The sequence below is a fragment of the Eptesicus fuscus genome, chromosome 3 (genome assembly GCF_027574615.1).
Source record: "Eptesicus fuscus isolate TK198812 chromosome 3, DD_ASM_mEF_20220401, whole genome shotgun sequence".
Classification (NCBI taxonomy): Eukaryota; Metazoa; Chordata; class Mammalia; order Chiroptera; family Vespertilionidae; genus Eptesicus; species Eptesicus fuscus.
In genome coordinates this window covers 60,186,682-60,208,398 of record NC_072475.1, presented here as the reverse complement: position 1 = coordinate 60,208,398, position 21,717 = coordinate 60,186,682, and the positions used below count along the sequence as shown (strand labels likewise).

Below are 21,717 nucleotides of genomic sequence, written 5' to 3'. Positions count from 1 at the left end.
AAAGTAGGAAAGTGTGGGACTATTACCAGAAAAAATCCTAACCGTGAGAACTGGAAAACCCCTTGAAGGCCTTTGTTAAGTCACATTGTAAATATCACTAGGCATTTATTTGACATGTTGAATTCTACGCTGACTTTCCCCTTGAACATCTGAATCAGTTACAGTTAATGCAATGGTGGTACCCTGCTCACACCCTCACCCTACCCACCCTAGCATGTTCAAAGATAATAACTATCACCTGTTAAATACCTGTGGCGTGCCAGACCTAGATTAGGTACTTTACACAAATGTTATTTCGTCATTACAACAGCCCCTAAAATATTCTCCTCCTTCTAGCTCAGAGAGAAACTGAGGCTCAGAAAGGTAACAAGTTCCCACAAGTAGCATGTAAGTGGCAGAATCAGGATTTGAACCCAAGTCTACCAGACTTACTGCTGTGTCCCACGTAGTTTGCACAGTAAGTGAAAATGCAGGACTAGATCCACGACTCCCAACCCACACTCACCCCAAGAAGTCTGATAATGCCCAAGGAACTTCTGGATGAACCTGGGGTCTACTTTGAGTCAGCAAGAAATAAATCTGGAATATTTAAACATTATACTAAGAAATATCCTTCTGGCTGCCAAATGACTCCTTGATTTTTCTCCCCTTGCTTCTGGTTAACCTTTACCTCCATAAATCCTATTGCCCCTGAGGTATGGGCTGGGGACTGGGGGGACCCAGTATCTTCCAGAACTATTGAAGTGCTCAATCCACATGGACTTTTATTATACTGCTAACTAGTAGCCCATTTGCAGGAAAATCCTGCAAGCGGCTGTTGCGGCCGCGTGCACTGCCGCTCCCGCCACCTTTGCAGCCACCACGCCTGCACCCGCTCGCCACTGCCGCCCCCCCCCCCCCCGCTCCGCCCCGTTCCATCCCGCTCTGCCCCGCCCAGGCTTTCCCTCTGGCAGCCACCTTGCTTTCCACTTTTCCTCCCTCTTCCTTCTAAGTTGTCTTCAGTCTTCACTCCTCCCTCTCTCAGCGTATGCAAAGATGGCGATCTTTGTTGGGTAATTTGCATACTCGCCCTGATTGGCTGGTGGGTGAGGCTTTGGCTGGTGGGCGTGGCTTGAGCGTAGCGAAGGTGCAGTCAATTTGCATATTACTATTTTATTAGGTAGGATAACCTAGCTATAATTAGCGAGGAATTAGAAATTGGCAAATATGCTGAGGAGTAGAGGTTTTCAACTCAACATGAGCACTTCCTATGAGCCAAGCACATAGAGCATCAAAGATTCTCAACAGCTGTCACTCTATCAAGGGAGAGATACCTCAAAAGCAAGGGTTGTTCCATCAACAGACAAGTGAATAAAAAAAACTATGGTACATACATATAATGGAATGTTACTTTGCCATAAGAAAGCATGAAATCTTAACCATGTGTGACAGCATGAGTGGACTTAGAGAGTATTATGCTAAGTTAAATAAGTCAGACAGGGCAAGACAAATACCAAATGATTTCACTTATATGTGGAATCTAAGAACAAACTAAACAAACAAAATAGAAACAGATTCATTGATACAGAGAACAGATTGATGGTTGCCAGAGGGAAAGGGGGTGAGGGGCTGGATGAAAAAGGAGAAGGGATTGAGAAGTACAAATTGGTAGTTACAAAATAGTCATGGGGATGTAAAGAACAGCAAAGGGAATATAGTCAATAATCCTATATAATAAAAGGCTAATATGCAAATGGACCAAACAGCAGAACTACCGGCCGCTATGACGCACACTGACCACCAGGGGCCAGAAGCTGGGCTCACGGCTGGCGAGCACAGCAGTGGTGGCAGGAGCCTCTCCCACCTCTGCGGCAGCACTAAGGATGTCCGAAGGGAGCATGCCTAAGCCATTAGTCAGACACCCCCCGAGGGCTCCTGGACTGCGAGAGGGCACAGGCCAGGCTGAGAGCCCTCTCCCCCCAATGTGCACGAATTTCGTGTACCAGGCCTCTAGTATTATAATAACTGTAGGGTGCCAGATGTGTACTGGAAATATTGAGGGGACTTCTCTGTAAAGTACAATTGTCTAACTACTATGCTATACACCTGAAACTAATACAGAATAATATTGAATGTCAACTGTAATTGGGAAAAAAAAAAAAAAACAAGGGCAATTCAATGTGTGATGCACAACAACTGAGTTAAATGTAAAAAGAAGTAGCAGTCTAGAAGAAAGGGTGGCATACAGGAAAGAAGATATAAGACAGCCGAAACCGGTTTGGCTCAGTGGATAGAGCGTTGGCCTGCGGACTCAAGGGTCCCAGGTTCGATTCTGGTCAGGGGCAAGTGCCTTGGTTGCAGGCACATCCCCAGTAGGGGGTGTGCAAGAGGCAGCTGATCGATGTTTCTAACTGTCTATCCCTCTCTCTTCCTCTCTGTGAAAAATCAATAAAATATATATTTTTTAAAAACTAGTTAAAAAAAAAAAGAAGAAGATATAAGACAGTGGTCGGCAAACTGATTAGTCAACAGAGTCAAATATCAACAGTACAACGATTGAAATTTCTTTTGAGAGACAAATTTTTTAAACTTAAACTTCTCCTAACGCCACTTCTTCAAAATAGACTCGCCCAGGCCGTGGTATTTTGTGGAAGAGCCACACTCAAGGGGCCAAAGAGCCGCATGTGGCTCGTGAGCCACAGTTTGCCAACCACGGTTATAAAAGCTAACAATTGATTCCAGGTGTAAGGGTTGAATTATTCAGGTAGGTAAAGGTAGAAGTGTTTCTAGTGATGAGAACAGCAAAAGTGAGGCACAGAAGTGTGGAAATGCATGGCATGTTGAAGGACATCAATTTTTTCTTATTTAATTAAATCAACAAATGTGCATCATATTCCAATACTCCTTTCTAAAGTCAAGAGGGCGGAAAATCGGTGTTAAAGGAAAAGAGCTAGAATGTCTGGAAAAGGAAAGGCCTGCCCTGGAGCCCCTCTCGCAGCAATGGTTTAGATCCGTGATGTCATTCAAGTGGTGGAGTTGGGGGAATTTCCATATGCTGCTTGTATGCCTGCCTCCCAACCCAACCACCCACTTTCTAACAGGCAGCAGCTGCTTCCCCCTCCACCTTAGTCATGCACCCCTTGAGCTGCCAATGTAGTGGTCCCTGCCAGCTGTGAGCAAGGAAATCAGAAGCACAGGAACAGAGAAGTGACCAACGACACTCTGCCAAAGATAGAATTTCAAAGCCGGTCATTTTTCTCAGCAAGCCTGAAGCATGGGCTGGCCCCGACACGTTAAAGAGACAGGCAAACCCATTGGCTACTGTTCTCAGCCTGCGTTCCTTGTCAATCCACACATGTGCCCATGTGAGCTGAGGGGACTAACATTTATCAAGCAATCATTGTTTCCTCATGTCACCGCATACTTTTTTTTTTTAAGTGAAAGAAACGGGCTCAGAGAAGCTAAGGAACTTGCCCAAGGCCACAGAGCTAGTATATGAGCAAGGACTGTGACTCTAAACTGTATGTTCTCTGTGCTGTACCACCTTGCTAGGTACTTTGGGGAATTTACATGTATTGCTACAGGAACATGCTATGCTGCTGGAGTGCACTGTGGGTTCAGAAACCCCACACGCTGCCTGCGGTGACAGTGACATTGATGCAGAGAGGATAGAACCCATGATGGGAATATACAATGGAAATTGTATCTTGTTTTTAAACCCAGACTTAATGGAAGACAAAAGAAGAATTTGTGTCACAAGGGTGTGTTCTTATAAGGAAATACACAAACATGCAGGCAGAAGCACAGTAGAAAATATTTGGGGGAGAATAACAAGAGAGAAACATTATTTGTTGAGTGGACTCAATTCAATAAGCATTTATTTAGGGCAAAGGATGTGCTCCAAGAACAGGGGATATAAATATGAGCAAGACAATCAACGCCTTCAGGGAACTTTTGATCTGGTGAGGGCAGCTGACCTAGGAATAACAACCATCCAATAAAGGAAGTACACTCGGGACTCAAAGGAAGCACTGACAGGAGAGCAAAGATCGAAAGGAAGGTGACATTTAAGCTGGTCTAAAAAGATGAGTAGGTGTTCCCCAGCTGGGGTAAGGCATTCCAGGAAGGAAGAACAGAATGTGAAGTCAAGTCCCGAAGTAAAACAAAAACACAAGGCATATTCTGGTAACAGAGAACAGCTTGCTGTAGGTGAATCAAAGGCAGGCAGGAGAGGCAAGCAGGGGCCAGAGTATGAAGTCAGCGTAGTGCCCTGCCAACTGGGGTCATGAACCAGTGGACTGTGAACTGTTACTGGTCCATGATGAGATGGGAACAGAAATGAATAGTATTTAGACATTTTTATAGCAATTTAACAGAGAAACCTGTGGCCTTTGAGTTTAATAAAAAATGTGGGGCCCATGTAGTGTGTTTTGTTTTTTTTTAATTTCATTTTCCTAATATCAGTCTGTGACTTGAAACTGTTAAAGCTGATTCCTCACCACACAGAATTTGAGATACCCTGCGCTTGAGATTAATGCTTTCCTAATATAGGTATTAAAATAGAACAGAGGCTTTGGACACATACTGCCAAGTTGGTCTTAGGCAGACACTACTTGTATTTCCTATAGCAACCTTAATTTCCTTAATTTATGCAAGTCTGAATTTGCTTTGGCAATTTGTTAAGGAAGATGGGCTTCTCCCCCAGTTGCCAGGGCCTGAAATAAGACTGGTCAAAGCCAAGCATGAGATCCCTTTCCCCTGGATGGCAACAGGTTTAAGGGTAGGCATGTGACCAGTAAGAGATGAGGAAGTGCGTGGGGGAGCTTCTGGGAAAAAGCAGACTCCTGGGCGGACAGTAAGAAAGCCTAACCCTCATCCTGGCTTGAATAGTTATGTGATGATGTAATGCTTGCTTGAAGTTACCAAAGCCATGAGATATGATATGCCTAAGGATCAGAGAAGGGTAAAGAACAGAAAAATAGATAGGCCTCCATTCTTGAAAGTGAGCCATTGTCTCAAACCTGGAATGTGCAACCTCCAGACGTTAAGATGCAGCTGGTATTCTGGTGTTTGCAGTTGAATGTCTCCAGATTCAGATCCCCTTGAGGATTTCCGTAAGGACCACACTTCAGAGAACGGTTCTCTGTACAGGATTATCTTATTATATGAAAACTGAGCAGCAGACTACTTATGTTCTATCAATATTTTCCTCCCAAAACTTTAAGTATGAGGAATTGCACCTCTAGACTCAATTTGACCTTTCAGGATAACTTGGTTAAGAAAACAAGATGTTTTAGTGGAAAATTGGACACCTACTCACTATCCATTTACCTCTTCTTCCCTGTAACAGAATTCCAGTTTTGTTCTGATATCTAAATTACACATGGATCCAAGAGAGGGAGTGGGGGGTCTGTTTAAGCCAATCAGCATAAGGCGTTCTGCTGACAACTATTCTTGGTTCATAAAAATACAAATAAACCTAATTTGGCTCAATCAGACTTAAAGAAGGGAACTCATGCCTTAGGAATGGTTTCTCTCTTCTGCAATACTTTAACAATAAAATATATGATTGGCTTAATTAGTCCTAAAAGAAGAGGTCTGAGATAAAAAGTAATTTGTCCTAGAAGGTATCATTGAGCCTCTATTATTACATGCAGAACTTGCAATGGACTTCCAGCTACGTGAGTTTTCCTTTATCACCTAGCAGTTTTTTTGTAATTTATTTAAAAACTAGAGGCCCGGTGCATGAAATTCGTGCATGGAGGGGGGTTGTCCCTCAGCCCAGCCTGTACCCTCTCCAATATGGGACCCCTCGAGGGATCTCTGACTGCCCGTTTAGGCCCAACCAGGATCGGGCCTAAACGGGCAGTCGGACATCCCTCTCACAATCCAGGACTGCTGGCTCCCAACTGCTTGACTGCCTGCCTTCCTGATTGCCCCTAACCGCTTCTGCCTGCCAGACTGATCACCCCCTAACCACTTCGCTGCCAACCTGTTTGCCCCCAACTTCCCTCCTCTGCCGGCCTGGTCACCCCTAACTGCCCTCTCCTGCAGGGTTGATCACCTCCAACTGCCCTCCCTTGCAGGCCTGGTCCTTCTCAACTGCCCTCCCTTGCAGGCCGGGTGCTTCCCAACTGCCCTCTCCTGCTGGCCATCTTGTGGTGGCCATCTTGTGTCCACATGGGGGCAGGATCTTTACCACATGGGGGCAGTTATATTGTGTGTTGCAGTGATGATCAATCTGCATATTACTCTTATTAGATAGGATAGAGGCCTGGTACAGGGGTGGGGGCCAGCTGGTTTGCCCTGAAGGGTGTCCCGGATCAGGTGGGGGTTCCCTTGGGGCGTGGGGCAGCCTGAGTGAGGGGCCTGTGGTGGTTTGCAGGCCGGCCACGCCCCCTGGCAACCCAAGGAGAGGCCCTGGTATCTGGAATTTATTTTCCTTCTACAATTAAAACTTTGTAGCCTGGAGCGGAGCCAAGCCTGGGGTTCCCTCCGAGGCCCGAAGCCATTTGTGTTGGGGTTATAATTGAAACCTTGTTGCCTTAAGCGGGTAGGCCCGGCCAGGGTGTGCAGAAAGCTTTGCTTCCCCTGTTGCCGGCGGCAACCCTGGCCTGCTCTCTCAAGCTCCATCCTGCCGCCATTTGTTTGAATTTGTTTACTTTCTATAATTGAAACTTTGTAGCTTGAGTGGAGGCTTAGGCCTGGCAAGGGCAGGCAGAAAGCTTGGCTTCCTCTGTTACCTAGGAAACCTTGATCTCTGTGGCTGTAGCCATCTTGGTTTGGGTTAATTTGCATACTCACTCTGATTGGATGGTGGGCGTGGCTTGTGGGTGTGTCGGAGGTATGGTCAATTTGCATATTTGTCTATTATTAGGTAGGATATTTTTATTGATTTCAGAGAGGAAGGGAGAGGGAGAAATAGAAACATCAATGATGAGAGACAATCTTTGATTGGCTGCCTCCTGCACGCCCCACACTGGGGATAGAGCTTGTAACCGGGCATGTGCCCTGACTGAGAATCAAACTGTGACCTCTGGTTCATAGGTCAATGCTCAACCACTGAGCCACACCAGATAGGCACACCTAGCAGTTTTTAATAGCTAAAGAAACACTGGTATAGCTTCACATGCAGAAATTCTTTTAAGGAAAGGATCTTGGAACATTCATCATAGCACTGTGTATTCAACTTCATATTTTTAATGCTTATACTAGTATACATATTAGAGGCCTGGTGCACAAAATTCGTGCACTGGAGGAGGGGGTGTCCCTCAGCCCAGCCTGCACCCTCTCGCAGTCCAGGCGCCCTCGGGGGATGTCCGACTGTTGCGGAGGCAGGAGAGGCTCCTGCCATTGCTGCTGCGCTTGCCAGCCATGAGCCTGGCTTCTGGCTGAGCGGCACTCCCCCTGTGGGAGCACACTGACCACCAGGGGGCAGCTCCTGCATTGAGTGGGATCAGGCTGAAACCCACTCTCCAACATCCCGAGGGATCCTGGATTGCGAGAGGGAGCAGGCCAGGCCAAGGGACCCCACCAGTGCATGACCAGGGTCTGGGAGGGACGTGGGAGGTTGGCCAGCCACGGGAGGGCTCTAGGGCATGTCCGGCCCATCTTGCTCAATCCCAATTGGCTGGACCCCAGCAGCAAGCTAACCTACCAGTCAGAGCATCTGCCCCCTGGAGGTCAGTGCAAGTCATACTGAGTGGTTGAGCAGCCTTAGCATATCATTAGCATATTATGCTTTGATTGGTTGAACAGATGACCAGACACTTAGCATATTAGGCTTTTATTATATAGGATACCCACTAGACTCTAAGCTCTTTTGAGAGCAGGGTCCATGTCTTGTTAAGCTTTGTTCACTACTTAGCACATAGTTGGCATAATGTATGTCCTCAGTAAAAATAGCCTCTCATCTCATTGAGGACAAGATATACGTGATTCACACATGAATACTCAACACCGAAGACAGCTCCTTGCACATAATAGGCCTTCACAAAATATGTACAGAATGAATCAATTTATAACTATGACTATGTTTACATTAGATACCTGGTACAGGAAACAACTTGGGCCTCAACTCTCAAGATCAAGATACATCTCGCCGAAACCGGTTTGGCTCAATGGATAGAGCGTCGGTCTGTGGACTGAAAGGTCCCAGGTTCGATTCTGGTCAAGGGCATGTACCTTGGTTGCGGGCACATCCCCGTTAGGGGGTGTGCAGGAGGCAGCTGGTCGATGTTTCTCTCTCATCGATGTTTCTAGCTCTCTGTCCCTCTTCCTCTCTGTGGAAAATCAATAAAATATATTTTTTAAAAAAAAAGATACATATCTAGGTCACCAGATATTTGACCAGAGCAATTTCCTAAACCTCTCATTTTAAATGTAAAATCAGGGTTATAGTTTTTCATCACCCCCACATCAGACCTGTGAAAGGTGGTTATCCTAAGATAGGCTTTGCCTAGGGCAGTGGTCAGCAAACCGCGGCTTGTGAGCCACATGTGGCTCTTTGGCCCCTTGAGTGTGGCTCTTCCACAAAATACCACGGCCTGGGCGAGTCTATTTTGAAGAAGTTTAAGTTTTAAAAATTTGGCTCTCAAAAGAAATTTCAATTGTTGTACTGTTGATATTTGGCTCTGTTGACTAATGAGTTTGCTGACCACTGGCCTAGGGACATGGTCCTGTTCTCATCAATCCTTCATGTCAAACAGTTCAAAGTTAGACAAAGAGAACTAATTACAGAATAGTTAAATATATATTTTTAAGAGTTTGGAAATTATTGTGAATAGCAGGGGCTTGGCAAAGGTACATCAGAACGTGGTAATCACCTACTAGAATGCTAAGTTCTTCAAGTTACTGTGGTGACACCTCTTAGTAGAATGCTGCACATAATCTTTGGGAAGACGTAAGCACTAGATCTTGTAAAATGTGTTTTTAACTACGGCAGATGTCAAGAAGAGTGCTTTAGTTCAGCGGTTGCCAAGCGGTGGTCGGTCTGTGAGGTCCAAAAGGTTGGCGACAGCTGCTTTAGTTCCTTTACAAATCAGGTGAGCGTATCTAACTGGCAAAGGTTGAAAAATATTAACCTTGCCAAGAGTTTAAGGAAATAGGCATCCTCAGATACTAAGTTACAAGTGGATACCCCCTTTCTAGAGATCAGTCAGGCAGTACTCAAAGCCTTGAAAATGTTCACAGCCTCTGGCCCCAACTTGGCTAAGTGATTAGTAAAAGATATTTGTAAAGACTTTCCTATGAAACTTCCATTGCAGTGTTATTATGGAGTAATAAAAAAATAAATGAAAGTAAGAAAGAGATGAATGCCAAGGTTACCAAAACGTGGTCCTGTTGTAGACTGGTGGGATTTCAGGTGATTTCTTCCTGTTTCCATAAAACCAACCAACAAAATATCTCCCCCCGTCGCCCAAAATAATCAGAAATAATTTAGGTATTTGGTATATATCCTATTCAAGACTAAGACCCAATTCCTAGAATGGTATCTGACAAAGAGCAGGCAATGTATAAAACATTTGTTTAATGAATAAATGTACAAATAGGAAACTGGTTAAATAAGCCATAGAATGGATTTACACATAGCCAACACAAATCACATCATAAAACTACTCACTGATGGTAAAATGAAGGAAAAAAGGCAATTACTTATTATGATCTCATTAAAAATGTGTACTTTAGAAAAATGATCTTTTTGTTTTAAAAAATATATTAACACATAGAAACAGCATACATAAAAAATTAACACTGGATGATGTTAATTTTTGCAGTCCCAGCACATATTCAAGCATCCTGTACAATCACCTGCCAGGGCTCCATCCTGGGTGAAAAGTTGACTCTATGTTTTAGGAGCCCAAGATTCTCTTCCTCACCTAGAGGAATGCCCTAAAAACTGTGAAGTGCTTACTGAAGTAAAAGTATTTATCCAAATAGTCAAGTGCAAATCTGAATACAGAATCAGAGAATGCCAATAACACTGAATTTTCAATACTGTGCCATGTTTTATATACACTATTTTAATTAGTACTCACCATCTTGTAAATTAGGTATTATTACTGTTTCTGTTTCTTTTTTTCTTTCAGATGAGAAAAACAGACCCTAAGAAGTTATAACTTGCTTGAGGTCACACAGGCAGCTGTTGAACCTAGGGCTGTCACACTTCAAAGCCATGCTCTTAATCAACAGGAATGAATCCTAAGGAATAATTTAATTCAGCTGCTTTATTTTATTAAACTGGCAATTTTCCCATCACACGACACATATACAGTACACATTCTCTTATGTTCCTCAGTATCTTTTGTTGAGATTTGAAACTCCATTTACTTAAAAGGCAGAATATGACCATTGCTTCATTCGCCCTTAAGCAACTAACAAGAGCACAGGGTTGCTATAGTTTGTGAACACACTCTATGTTTTATTCCAGGTCACTACAACATAGCATAGAGCTATTTCATTAGCAATGTATTTGTTCTAATTCAGCCTCTGGCCTGGGCTCTAATTAATGAGACAACACTCTCTGGTCTCTAGGCATTAAACTTATGCTCTTAGTCTATCTTAAAATGCAACTTGTGCCTGGCTGGTGTGGTGGTAGTTGATCATCAACCTATGAACCAAGAGGTCACGGTTTGATTCCTGGTCAAGGCATATGCCCAAGTTGCAGGCTCGATCCCCAGTAGAGGGCATGGAGACGGCCAATCAATGACTCTTATTGATGTTTCTAGCTCTCTCCCTCTCCCTTCCTGTATGAAATCAATGAAAATATCTTTAAAAAAAAAAAAGTAGCCATACACAGATTATGTCAAGCTGCCAGAGGCCAAAGCTCAACAAGCATTTGCATGAAAGTGCAAAGGAGACATTGGAAGGCCAATGGACCTTGACCCCAGCAGGGCCTGAATCAACACAAGATTGCTCCTGCTGTGATTGCCATGGCTTGAAGTGATTTCCTAACCTGATAATCCTTACATTGTTTACCAAACTTTACCTTTGATCTGCCTGATGCATTGCTAAAGTGCAAATGTGTATTCGAAGTGAATAAATGCAGGCAGGACCTAGACTCAGTGTTCCTCTTCATTTCTACCTAGAGGTTTCTACCTAGCCCCCCAATGCCTTCATAATTCATAATTCTTGTATAGCGTACTCATTGTGTCCTTGGCCCTCCTGCAAGTCATCCTGAACACACCGTGAAGGTCGCAGCATCAAGCAATTGAGATCTTTCAAGCCAAGGCATCCTAATGTGCTCCAAAACTTAAATTACTTTCCCAAAAGAGAGAATAATGAACAACAATATGAATTTAAAATATTAAGACTGGTGTTAGTCAGCCTTCTCAGTGGTTAGAGCACAGAGCAATGAGTATTGGCCCTCGAACTGAAGGACTGCAGGTTTGATTCTGATCAAGGTCATGTACCTCAGTTGCAGGCTCAATCCTTGGCCCATCGGGGTGCATGCAAGAGGCAACCAATCAATGTATCTCTCTCACACTGAAGTTTCTCTCTGTCTCTATCCCTCCCTTCCACTCTCTCTAAAAATCAATGAAAAAAATATCTTTGGATGAGGATTAACAAAAAAAACAAACAAACAAACAAATAAATATCAAGACTGAAGGCTTGTCTAGTTCTTGCCTTTAAGAAAGTTAAAAATAAAAAATAGAACCTTAAGTGAGATGATAATGGCTACCATCCTCATTCCAAATTGGTAAAGGGTTATTTTTTACTTCCATGTACTGATTTTGAAGATTTCATTGGATGACATCAGTATTTGCTTTCTCCTTACAACAAATACCCAGAGTTCCCAGAATGACACAACGTAAGAAATTTATATTACAAGATTTGTTTATTCTACATGCTTTAATAGAAACAAGTAAGTAAGTAAACATGTGACGATGTGAGGAACACAGAAAGAAACACACCTGAAGATTTTTAACCAGGGAATTTCCTTTTTTTTTTTAATAAATTATACTTTTACCATTTATGAAAGTTCATTAAAGAACTTTCCAAATTATTAAATCATCTTCATTCTTCAGGAATTATTCATTCACAGAGCAGACCACCTATAGAAAAAGATTTATTTTAGAAAGTCAGATTTCAAACATCATGCCAGACCTATGGAGTTAGGGAACTCAGGTAAGTACTGTTAACTAACTGCCACAATTATTCTAAACCAGTCATGGAATGAAAGATCCACATTTTAAAATTCTAGTTTTGCCTAACTAAAAAAATCACTGAAACTGTTCAATCCATCACAGTTTAATCTTTAGAAGTCTTTGTTGAAGTAAAACTAGACATTTTCTCAAAAATATTTTCCCCAAAAGGCTAAGGCAGTTTATTTTTACAGATACTCAAAAGAGACTTGCAAACCCCTCCTTGCTGATTCAAGGATGTTTGGCAAAGATGTACAAAGCAAAAGGCAGAAGTTCAGCTCTACATACAAGGCACTTCCTGTGGAAAGTTACTCACTTCATCCCAAGGGCAAAATAAGGGTAACCCTTTTGAAATCCAAAAATAAAAAAGGGTGAGTAATAGAGGAGAGGGTTGCAGGTCTAATCAGGCAGTACCAGGCTTCTCTCCAGACAGCTCCCACCCACCTCCACTCCTACCCCCAATCCTTACCCAGAAGACAGAGAACAATGCTAAAAAGGTAACTAAGTAATTTGGGCTAGCCAACTCTTCAAGTCTAATGCAAGTGCTTCCCCCATCTAGCTATTCCCTGTATTTGGTTTAGAAAAGATAAGCCTCATCAACAATAAAATATCTAAACTCTCAATTTTCTAAAAGTCTCAAAGGAAAAATACAGTTAAGGGAAAGGTTTGAGCAGGAAAGATAACCAAAAGTGAAGCTACTCAACATTTCAAGAGATAGTAGTCCCTAGCAAACACTGTTACCTCGTTTGCTACTGACTGAATATCATATATGGAAACCTCTTGGCTGTATCTTTGGGTGTAAAGTTCTTGACAGAAGAGATACTGTTCTTCTCATCTTGGCATTTTTTAGGGTCTTAAACAATAAATATCTATTGAATAAATAAATGTTTGAATAGCAGAAATAACCCTTTTCCTAGATTTTTCTCAGGATCATATTCTCATACATTATCAGTTGCATGTATGTGTGTATGAAATCAGCATATTTTAAGTATATTTCAACTTACTATTAAGTTCAGTTAAACTTAAATATTATCACTACCACTAAATGGTAGTCCTCTAACTTCTTTCAATGATTTTAGCCCCCTAAATGAGTTCTCCTGGTTCCTTCTGAATCCTAAAGGCAGAAAGATACTAGCTATTTTCTCTTTACATTTTTTTTTTAGCAAGTTCTAGGTTCCTCTAGTTCCTCTTTCAGTGAAAGAAGCAGTCATAAGACAGAAGGAAGTGTTGAGAATCACCATCACAATTTTTCGTAAGAGCAGTTTTCAAGCCTCAGCTTTTACTACTATTAAATCTTTCAATAGTTTTATTTAGAATTATCCCTTCAGCTTAAGCCACTGGTTGTTAAAGAGGGGCACACTTGAATATTATCTAGGAGTTTCTGAGCTAACAGGTGCAGATTGGGGCCCAAGCTTGTGATTTAGGAAAATATGCCTCAGCAGGTGATTATAAATTACACCTCTGGTTGAATGCAGAGTTCCAACCTACGTTAAGGTGGGACTTAAGGTACAATTAAGACCTACCTTATTTAGGATATAACATTAATACCTACTAAGGTTTTTGAATTTGGAACGTTCATGCTCATTACTGGGAAGACCTAAGTTTGCAAAAATATTTTTCCCTTGAAGCTATCCTCAGAAAAATGTGGTCTAACTGTCTGAGAGGTATGAATTCAGTTAAGTTAATCTTATAACAGTGCAGACAGCAATGATGGATTTTACCCTACAGCCAATGACCTGGTTATATACCTATGCATTTCAACAATAGGTCTAATTAGCATCATAATGAAGTTTTCAGATTATAAATCAAGACTATGTGCAATACTAAAAGTGAATGTGTTGGCAATAAAGCCTCATTAAGTGCAAGGAGTGTAGTGTAAAGTGCCCTACCCAGTGGTTCAGTTGGTTGAAGTGACATCCTGTATACCAAAAAGGTTGCGATGAAAAAATATCCTCAAGTGAGGATTTAAAAAAAACAAAACCTAGATTCTAGTTTTAATTCCACCATCTATCCACTCAATTTCAGCAAGTCTTTTTGACTTCACTGTTCCTCCATTTCCTCAGGGGGGTTAGGGAAATAGGACACCTGTCCCTCTTCCAAAAATTCTTGGAAGAGCCCTCTTCTGAATTCTTAGAAGGGCCCTACATGGATTCAGATTGTTCTTCTAACCAGATTTCAAAAATGCATTATTAGGTCACATATTCAACAGACTTCAACTGAAGGTTTGCTAGCCACAACTCCCAAGATACGGGGTATTCCTCTCTGATTTCTACTTGACAAGTTTACAAAGCCTATTCATACATATATCATTTAATCATCACAACGACTCCATAAAGTAGTTTGGTCATTATTATTTTCTCTGCTTTACAGATGAGGAAACTGAAGTTCAGAAAGTTAAGGACTTGCCCAAGACCACGCAACTAGTTAAACACCAGATCTTCTAAGTCCAAAGCTCTTGCATTTTCTTTTATAGACAAACTAGGGGCCCAGTCCATGAATTCGTGCACCTTGAAAGGAACTGTGGGCCGCAAGGTTGCGGTGGGCACAGGGGCGGGTCTCAGCCCATCTTCCCCGCCCACGCCCGGCCCCTCCTACCACAGCCCCCATCCCATCTGCGGTCGCTGCTCCCACATGCTGACACTGGCCCTGCTTGCACCCACTGATGGGCCGGTGCCATCAGTGGGGTGCGGAGCAGAGGCTGCTGTCCCAATTGCCCCTCAGGAGCAGGGGAAGGTGGAGAAGCACTCAGGGGCGATTGGGACTGCTAGCCACTGCTTGCACACACCGACGGCGCTGAACAATCGGGACTGGCACTGGGTGTGACAGTGGGTGCAAGTGGCAGCTCCGGCGCTGGCTGCAGGTGTGAGTGGGGCCAGCGCCAGCAGTGGGTGGGAGCGGTGGCAGCGGGTGCAAGCAGAGCCGTTGGTGGCAGCGGGTGCAAGAGGCAGCTGCCAGCCCCAATCACTCCTTAGGAATAGAGGGAGGTGGAGAAGCCCTGAGGGGTGATCAGGGCCGGCAGACGCTGCTCGAACCTGCTGACAGCACTGAGCAATAGGGGCAGTGCCGGGCGCTGGCAGCAGGTGAGAGCGCCAGGTAGGACTGCAGCACAGGAGCAAAGAATTTTCAGTAACCACTAGAGCAGTGGTTCTCAACCTAATGCCGCGACCCTTTAATACAGTTCCTCATGTTGTGGTGACCCCCAACCATAAAATTATTTTCGTTGCTACTTCATAACTAATTTTGCTACTGTTAATGAATTGTCATGTAAATATCTGTGTTTTCCGATGGTCTTAGGTGACCCTGCTAGTGGTTCTCAACCTGTGGGTCGCGACAGGTTGAGAACCGCTGCATTACGATACATAACAGTAGCAAAATTACAGTTATGAAGTAGCAACGAAAATAATTTTATGGTTGGGGGTCACCACAACATGAGGAACTGTATTAAAGGGTCGAGGCATTAGAAAGGTTGAGAACCACTGCACTAGAGGCTCGCCCCAATGATAGCAACCAGCGTCCCGCCTTGGTCTGGTGCCCCCGTGCACCTGCTCCATCATCCCACTGCGGCCAATGCCTGCCATGTTCTGCACGTGCCCCCTGGTGGTCAGCGCACATCATGGCGACCGGTTGTTCCACCGTTCGGTCTATTTGCATATTAGGATTTTACACACACACACACACACACACACACACACACACACACACACGGATGAACACAGGAATCACTCTGACTCTGTCCCAATAACATAAGAAAACTGAGAGCTCCTGGTCCTTGTGAATACATGCTACTCGTAACAATTGTACTACCTTTGTGATCCACATGAAGTCCAAGAAAAGCTTTTGATGCTCCTAAAATTAGCATTTTCTAAAATCACCCTTTTTATAAAGGCAGGTTCAACCCTAGCCAACAGCTTACAAAACTGACTAGGAAGAGTTAGATTATAAATGAGTGTGAAGGAGAGACTGTTCCATGATGTGAGTGCTCTCTCTCCCGCAAGCTGCATCTGGGCCAGAACAGAGGCTGCTTTCTGCAAAGCCTCCTTATAGGTTGTCTGATCTTAACTGATGTTCATGATGACATAAACCAGCACCCCTCCCTGACCTCCCATGACGTGCTGTTTCTGGAACAGGTTGTTGTCCTGACCTGGTAGCATTCACACACTAGTGCCTGTACCTATGCCCCGTTCACCCGATACACTTTCCTGGCACCTGTCAAGGGGTGCAGGGACCTATTTCATCTTTAAGCCGCCACAGACAGGCCTCCTATGTAAGTTTCCCTTCATAAACTCCACTAATAACCAAACTGGATTGGCCAGTCTCTTTGTTTGGTGTTTCCCTGCCCTCCACTTAGGGAGGTGTATTTTCAGTCTTAGGGCTCTCCTCTGGATGTGTCTGAATTCCATGTTTTTAAAAATCATCAATAGGTATATTTATACTTTTTAAGAACACAACCCCTACTCAAATTTACTTATTTTACAAAATGGTTCACTAGGACCATCTAATCTAAAAGTCACTTAAGTATTTCATATATACAGAGTAGATATACCATAACATATTTAAGTAAAAAAAAGTATTATGGTTCTCTTTTTATAAATAAAAAGTAAAGTCCAGCCCTGGCCAGTGTTACTCTCAGTGGTTAGAGTGTCAGCCCAAGCTCGGAAAGATCTCGGGTTTGATTCCCAGTCAAGGGCATGTACCTGCAGGCTCAATCCCCAGTCCCAGTTGGGGCATGTATGGGAGGCAACCAATCGATGTGTCTCTCTCTGTCTCTCCCCATCCCTCCTTCCCTCCTTTCCACTCTCTCTAAAAAAATATATATCCTTGGGTTAGGATTAACAAAACAAAAAGTAAAGTCCAAAGAGGATGTAGCTGAAGTAAAACATACTTGACATCAGGAGAACCAAAATTAAGCCTGAGCATTTTCAGCCTAGACTGTTTTCCACTACACAGTGATTCTTATCAGCTTGGGACAAGTTCCTTACCCTCCTTTTTTATAGCTCAATGAGGAACACTGGCCATATGTGCAATTCTAAAGAGGCAGGAAAGAGGTGATAGGGAAAGAAGCCAGGCTCTCTATTACTGTTATATTGGTATGTGGTTTCGGCATTATCTCTCAGCTATTATTAAATTAAAAGTGGTGGTGTGATGTGGAAAGCCAAGGGCAGAGGGGCACAAAGCAGAGGGAGTCTGCCTGGAGACAGGTTCCAGTTCTGATCCTGCTAACCCACCTCAGGAATCATTTCATACTTATAGGACTTAGTTTCATTTATTTATTCATTTAATAACAATCCTCTAATGAACACCTACTATGTCTTAGGTCCTCTAATAACAATCCTCTAATGAACACCTACTATGTCTTAGGTGACAGTGAGTGAAACAGAAAATTCCTACTATCTCAGAGGTCATATTCTAGTTGGGAGTAAAACAAAGCTGATGATAAATAAATACATAATATGCAGGCAATGGTGTTAAGAATAAAGTAGCCACTAGCCACATGTGGCTATTAGATAAAACTAAAAATACAGTTCCTCAGTTTTACTACTCACATTTCAAGGGTTCAACAGCCACATATGGCTAGTGGCTACCATACTGGAGAGTGCAAGTGCAGGATACTTTCATTATCATTTCAAAGTTCTCTTGGACAGGGCTGGGATACAGGATGGGGGAGGGATGTTTATTTATTTATTTATAAATATATTTTTATTGATTTCAGAGAGGAAGGGATAGAAACCTCAATGATGAGAATCACTGATCAGCTGCCTCCTGCACATCCCCTACTGGGAATCAAGCCCACAATCGGGGCATGTGCCCTGACTGGGAATCGAACCCATGATCTCCTGGTTCATAGGTCAACGCTTAACCACTGAGCCTGCCAACCAGGTAAGGGATGCTATTTTAGATGGAATGTTAAGGAAAAGCCTCCCCAACAAGGAGGTATTTAAACAGAGATCTGAATGAAGTGAGGGAATGAGTCAAGTTGCTACCTGAAGGAAGAGCTTCCAAATGAAAGAAAAATCATTTATTAAGGTTCCCTTCAGCATTAAAATTTAGATTCAAAGTTCTTTAAAATATGGTCTGAGTTTTAACCAGTTAACTGCCATGCGTCCAAAACGAAAACCATCCCCACACATCACAATATTTTAAATTTAATTTAAAAAGTCAATTTGCAATGAATATTATAAAAATAAATATATTAGTCACAATTCGAGTGTTCTTGAATATTTTCAGCTGAAAACTCTCAGGAAAAATGATCTTAAAGTTGGTCAGGGCTGCCACTTAGGGAAAACTTTTTTTTTTTTTATAGACCTGCATGGTATGTGGGGAAGGTCTGCCACTTGTGTATACAGACGCTTATGGCGTACAGTGGGTTAGTTATTAGACTAAAGTACAGTACAAAAGAGAAACAGCAAAAATTCCATTTTTGTTTTGCAGAAAGCAGTACTTCATGTTTTGCCTACTCTCTGTTTAAAAGAACTTATTAAAGACTCACAACATTAGAAACAAGGAATAGAGAATGTTTTCCCTTTAGTTCCTTTAAGTTGTACAACTAAATATTATGAAGTTCCTAAGCCATGATTCCTTATCAAGCCCTTTCTTAAAAGCTAAATTCTTCCCTTCCCAAATCCACCAAATACTTCTCAATTTATTAGCATCACTTACTCCCTACATTAGAAACTGAAAAGTTATTTTTTAGTGCTACTTCAGTGTATTAGATTAACCAGGTGAACTACCTTTCAGATATAATGTTGCCCAATGACTGCTAAATCTGTAAAGCAATAGAGAAATTTGAAGCAATGAGCCTACGTATTACCTTCCCCATCAGAGAGTACCATGCTCACCATTTCATATCTTAAATCCCAGGGCTCTCATGCACTCCTTGTGGGCCTCAATTAGGTGTCCACAGTGCTCTTCTCCTTTCTCAATAATGCTACAAAACAAAATGTACTTGTTATCTAACAAAGTAGCCATTAAGCAGATTAGCAGTAAATAAGCATGCATAATAGTGATGTGGAGTGAGGCAGAACATAGTCTGATCAATGTAGCCGGAGTTCAAAACAAATGTTCTTCTGGTTGGTCTAATAATCCAATAGGCTGGAGACATTAGCAAGAGAAAATAATCAAATTTAATACATACAGATGTATTGGGAACCCTGCATACATAAGAGCCAGAGACTCCACATGCAGGAGCAGTTGAGACAGAGAGGGAACATGGGTATATAAGACATCCTGAGCTCGGGATGAGGCAAGGAGCTTTGGGGGCTTCAAAAGGTCACTGCAGGATTTAAAAAGCAGATACTTAATAAATACTCAGAAGTTTGTCCTGCCCCATATATAGGTCAAAAGAAGTTATTTCTGATAATCTCTTATAGGCAAGGCCCCTAATTCAAGTTCTTCTAGGTAGTTAAGGGGGAAGGGCAGTGTGTGGGGGGGAGGCAGATTCTCTTGAGGCCACAGCTAACATTGCCTTTAGCTCAAAACAACCTGCAAATCACAGAAGCATATCTTGGGGTGACTTATTTTGAACTCCCCGTTTCAATTCTCCCTCCACAATATTATTTGCAAAGTACTAAGTATTAATAAAAAGCACTGAGCTCCTACAGCTCTTTATTAACCTCATTATGCCACTTGTAATTTCTTTACTTCTTATGTAAGGACAAAAAAGGGGCTGAAGGAAGTGTACATTCACATTTGAAAATTCCTAATAAGATTTGTTCCACAAGAGAGGCTGTATAAAATGAAAACAAACAAAAGCTTTTGTGGAATGGTGGTAATCTAGAGGTACTCTTCTGAACACTACAATGTCACCTAACAGTCATAAACTGACTTAAATTATCTACCTAAGGGGGAAGGAGGGACGCTTTAGTACTGTTAAGAAATGTACCCTGTGTTGTACTATGTCTAAAATTTGGCAGGCATTACCAGAAAATGATTACTCTTTGGTTTTGCTAAATCTTTTATAATAGTCCATACCACCTGGTATAGCAATTACGGGCATGTCTCCATTAACTTAAAGCTCCTTTAAATCAAGTAGCAAATTTATCCATTTCGACATCTTCCTACCTAAAGTTATGTTCAAAAACCCTTCCTAGGAGAAAATGAGTGTGTGACCTCCCCCCTAACCCTTCACCGGTTTCCCACCCGAGCTGCGAGCTCAGTCACCAGCACAGTGGACCACGAAGCCTACGGGGCCCAAATAACCCCCAAAAGCGCCGCTCAGCAAAGCGAGGGCCAGGGCCCGCCCCAGGCGGTGCAGGGGGCAAAGCCGCCGGGAGGCGGCGCAGGGCCCGCCGGCCGCCCCGTCCCGGGCTGCGCACTGACCACGCATCGCGCGCCTTCTTGGTCTCTGGACAGGCGCAGCAGGGCTTCAGCGGTTTCTTCTCCTGCGTCTCAGAAGGGGCAGGGCTTGCGGCCGCCAGACCCGGCATCTTGCAAGATGAAAGCAGCTGCTGGCACAGGCACCCTCAACGCTCCCAACCTCCGCAAACGCCAATTCGCTCGCACTCACTTCCGGCATCCGGTCCAGAAGGACGGGAAGTCCCGCCTCTCAGACGGTTGGGCGCGGGGATCACAAGGACGCATGCGCAGAAGTGACTAAATGACGGCACTGGGACACCTCTTTGGCGCAGGCGCAGAGAGGCGAGGTGAAGGGGCTCGAAGAGTTGATAACTCACGAAGGTTGAGAATAAGGAAATGAGACATCGCTCAAGCCCTTCACCCACCGCGAAACTGAAGCGCTAGGGAGCGAAACGTCTTGTCCATGATAAACAAGACAGCACACTATTCCCTTCCTAGCCATGGAGGAGCATTTTCTTGTTTTTTGGCAAAGCTGTCACCATTTAATTGGTATCAGATTCTGACTTGCACAAGTAACATTCTTAAAAAAAAAGAAAGAAAGAAAAGAAAAAGAAAGGAAAGAAAGAAAGCCGTGCCCTTGGAGTTAGAGCTTAGTTCTCTGTATTTCAGGGTGGGCTCTGCCTTCTTCCTGCCCCGCTCCCCCGCTGTTTTTCACTGACCTAGTTAAAGACGAGGGACAATGACACTGAACAACGAAATTCCACAGTATTGAAAAAAATAATTTCCCTACCACCCATACCTCACCCCATACACTTTAAATCCACAGTTAATGGATGTCTATAGCTCTCTCCTACTAATCTGATTTCAGTATGAATTGTTCAATCAGGACAAGTACAGTATACTGGTTAATAAAATTGCAAATGCCTTATTCAGTTAAGTAGATAAATAAACTGTTGTCTATGTTATTTGCAATACAATGTACACACCCATTGTGGTTTTTAAATGAGAATTATTGGACAAAGAGACTGAACTATTTTTTAAAGCAGGACTTTGTGGCATTATTCAAATAGCTGTGGGTATTTTGGGTAATCAAAATTTCAATATCACCTAACCAAAGTTTGTTTCTTCTGTATTTCAGAGATTTAGTTCAGGGAATCCATAGGTGCTGAATGGAATTAGATTCTATATTCGTAGTCTCCAAGCTACTAAAACCATTCCCATTTTGTCATCTAAAAACTTCTAGTAAGCATGATTTTTACTTCATTATGGGATTGGTATGTTTAATAATAAAACACATTGCTCT

At 42.9% G+C, this 21,717-nt stretch overlaps 1 protein-coding gene and 1 non-coding gene across 2 annotated transcripts; one reads left to right on the top strand and one right to left on the bottom strand.

Moving 5' to 3' along the window:
* Positions 1-11,896: 11,896 nt before the first annotated feature.
* On the bottom strand, positions 11,897-20,633 carry LOC103290717 (cytochrome c oxidase copper chaperone). Its single transcript, XM_008146638.3, has 3 exons — positions 20,439-20,633; positions 18,959-19,047; positions 11,897-12,032 (listed from the first exon to the last, which is right to left on the bottom strand). Exons 1-2 carry the CDS (start codon positions 20,543-20,545, stop codon positions 18,963-18,965), a joined length of 192 nt encoding a protein of 63 aa, XP_008144860.2. The 5' UTR covers positions 20,546-20,633; the 3' UTR covers positions 11,897-12,032; positions 18,959-18,962.
* A 240-nt stretch (positions 20,634-20,873) lies between these two features.
* Positions 20,874-20,995, top strand: LOC114233420 (small nucleolar RNA SNORA24). Its single transcript, XR_003619564.2, has one exon. It is a non-coding gene; the product is annotated as a small nucleolar RNA SNORA24 (small nucleolar RNA).
* Positions 20,996-21,717: the final 722 nt, after the last annotated feature.

What these genes read in the sequence shown, in the direction of transcription:
- LOC103290717 (XM_008146638.3), bottom strand. Translation starts at nt 20,545, where the DNA reads ATGCCGGGTCTGGCGGCCGCAAGCCCTGCCCCTTCTGAGACGCAGGAG. An exon ending in AAGAAGGCGCGCGATGCGTG is followed by an intron (nt 19,048 to 20,438) that starts GTCAGTGCGCAG and finishes TTTGTTTTGTAG; the next exon opens with CATTATTGAGAAAGGAGAAG.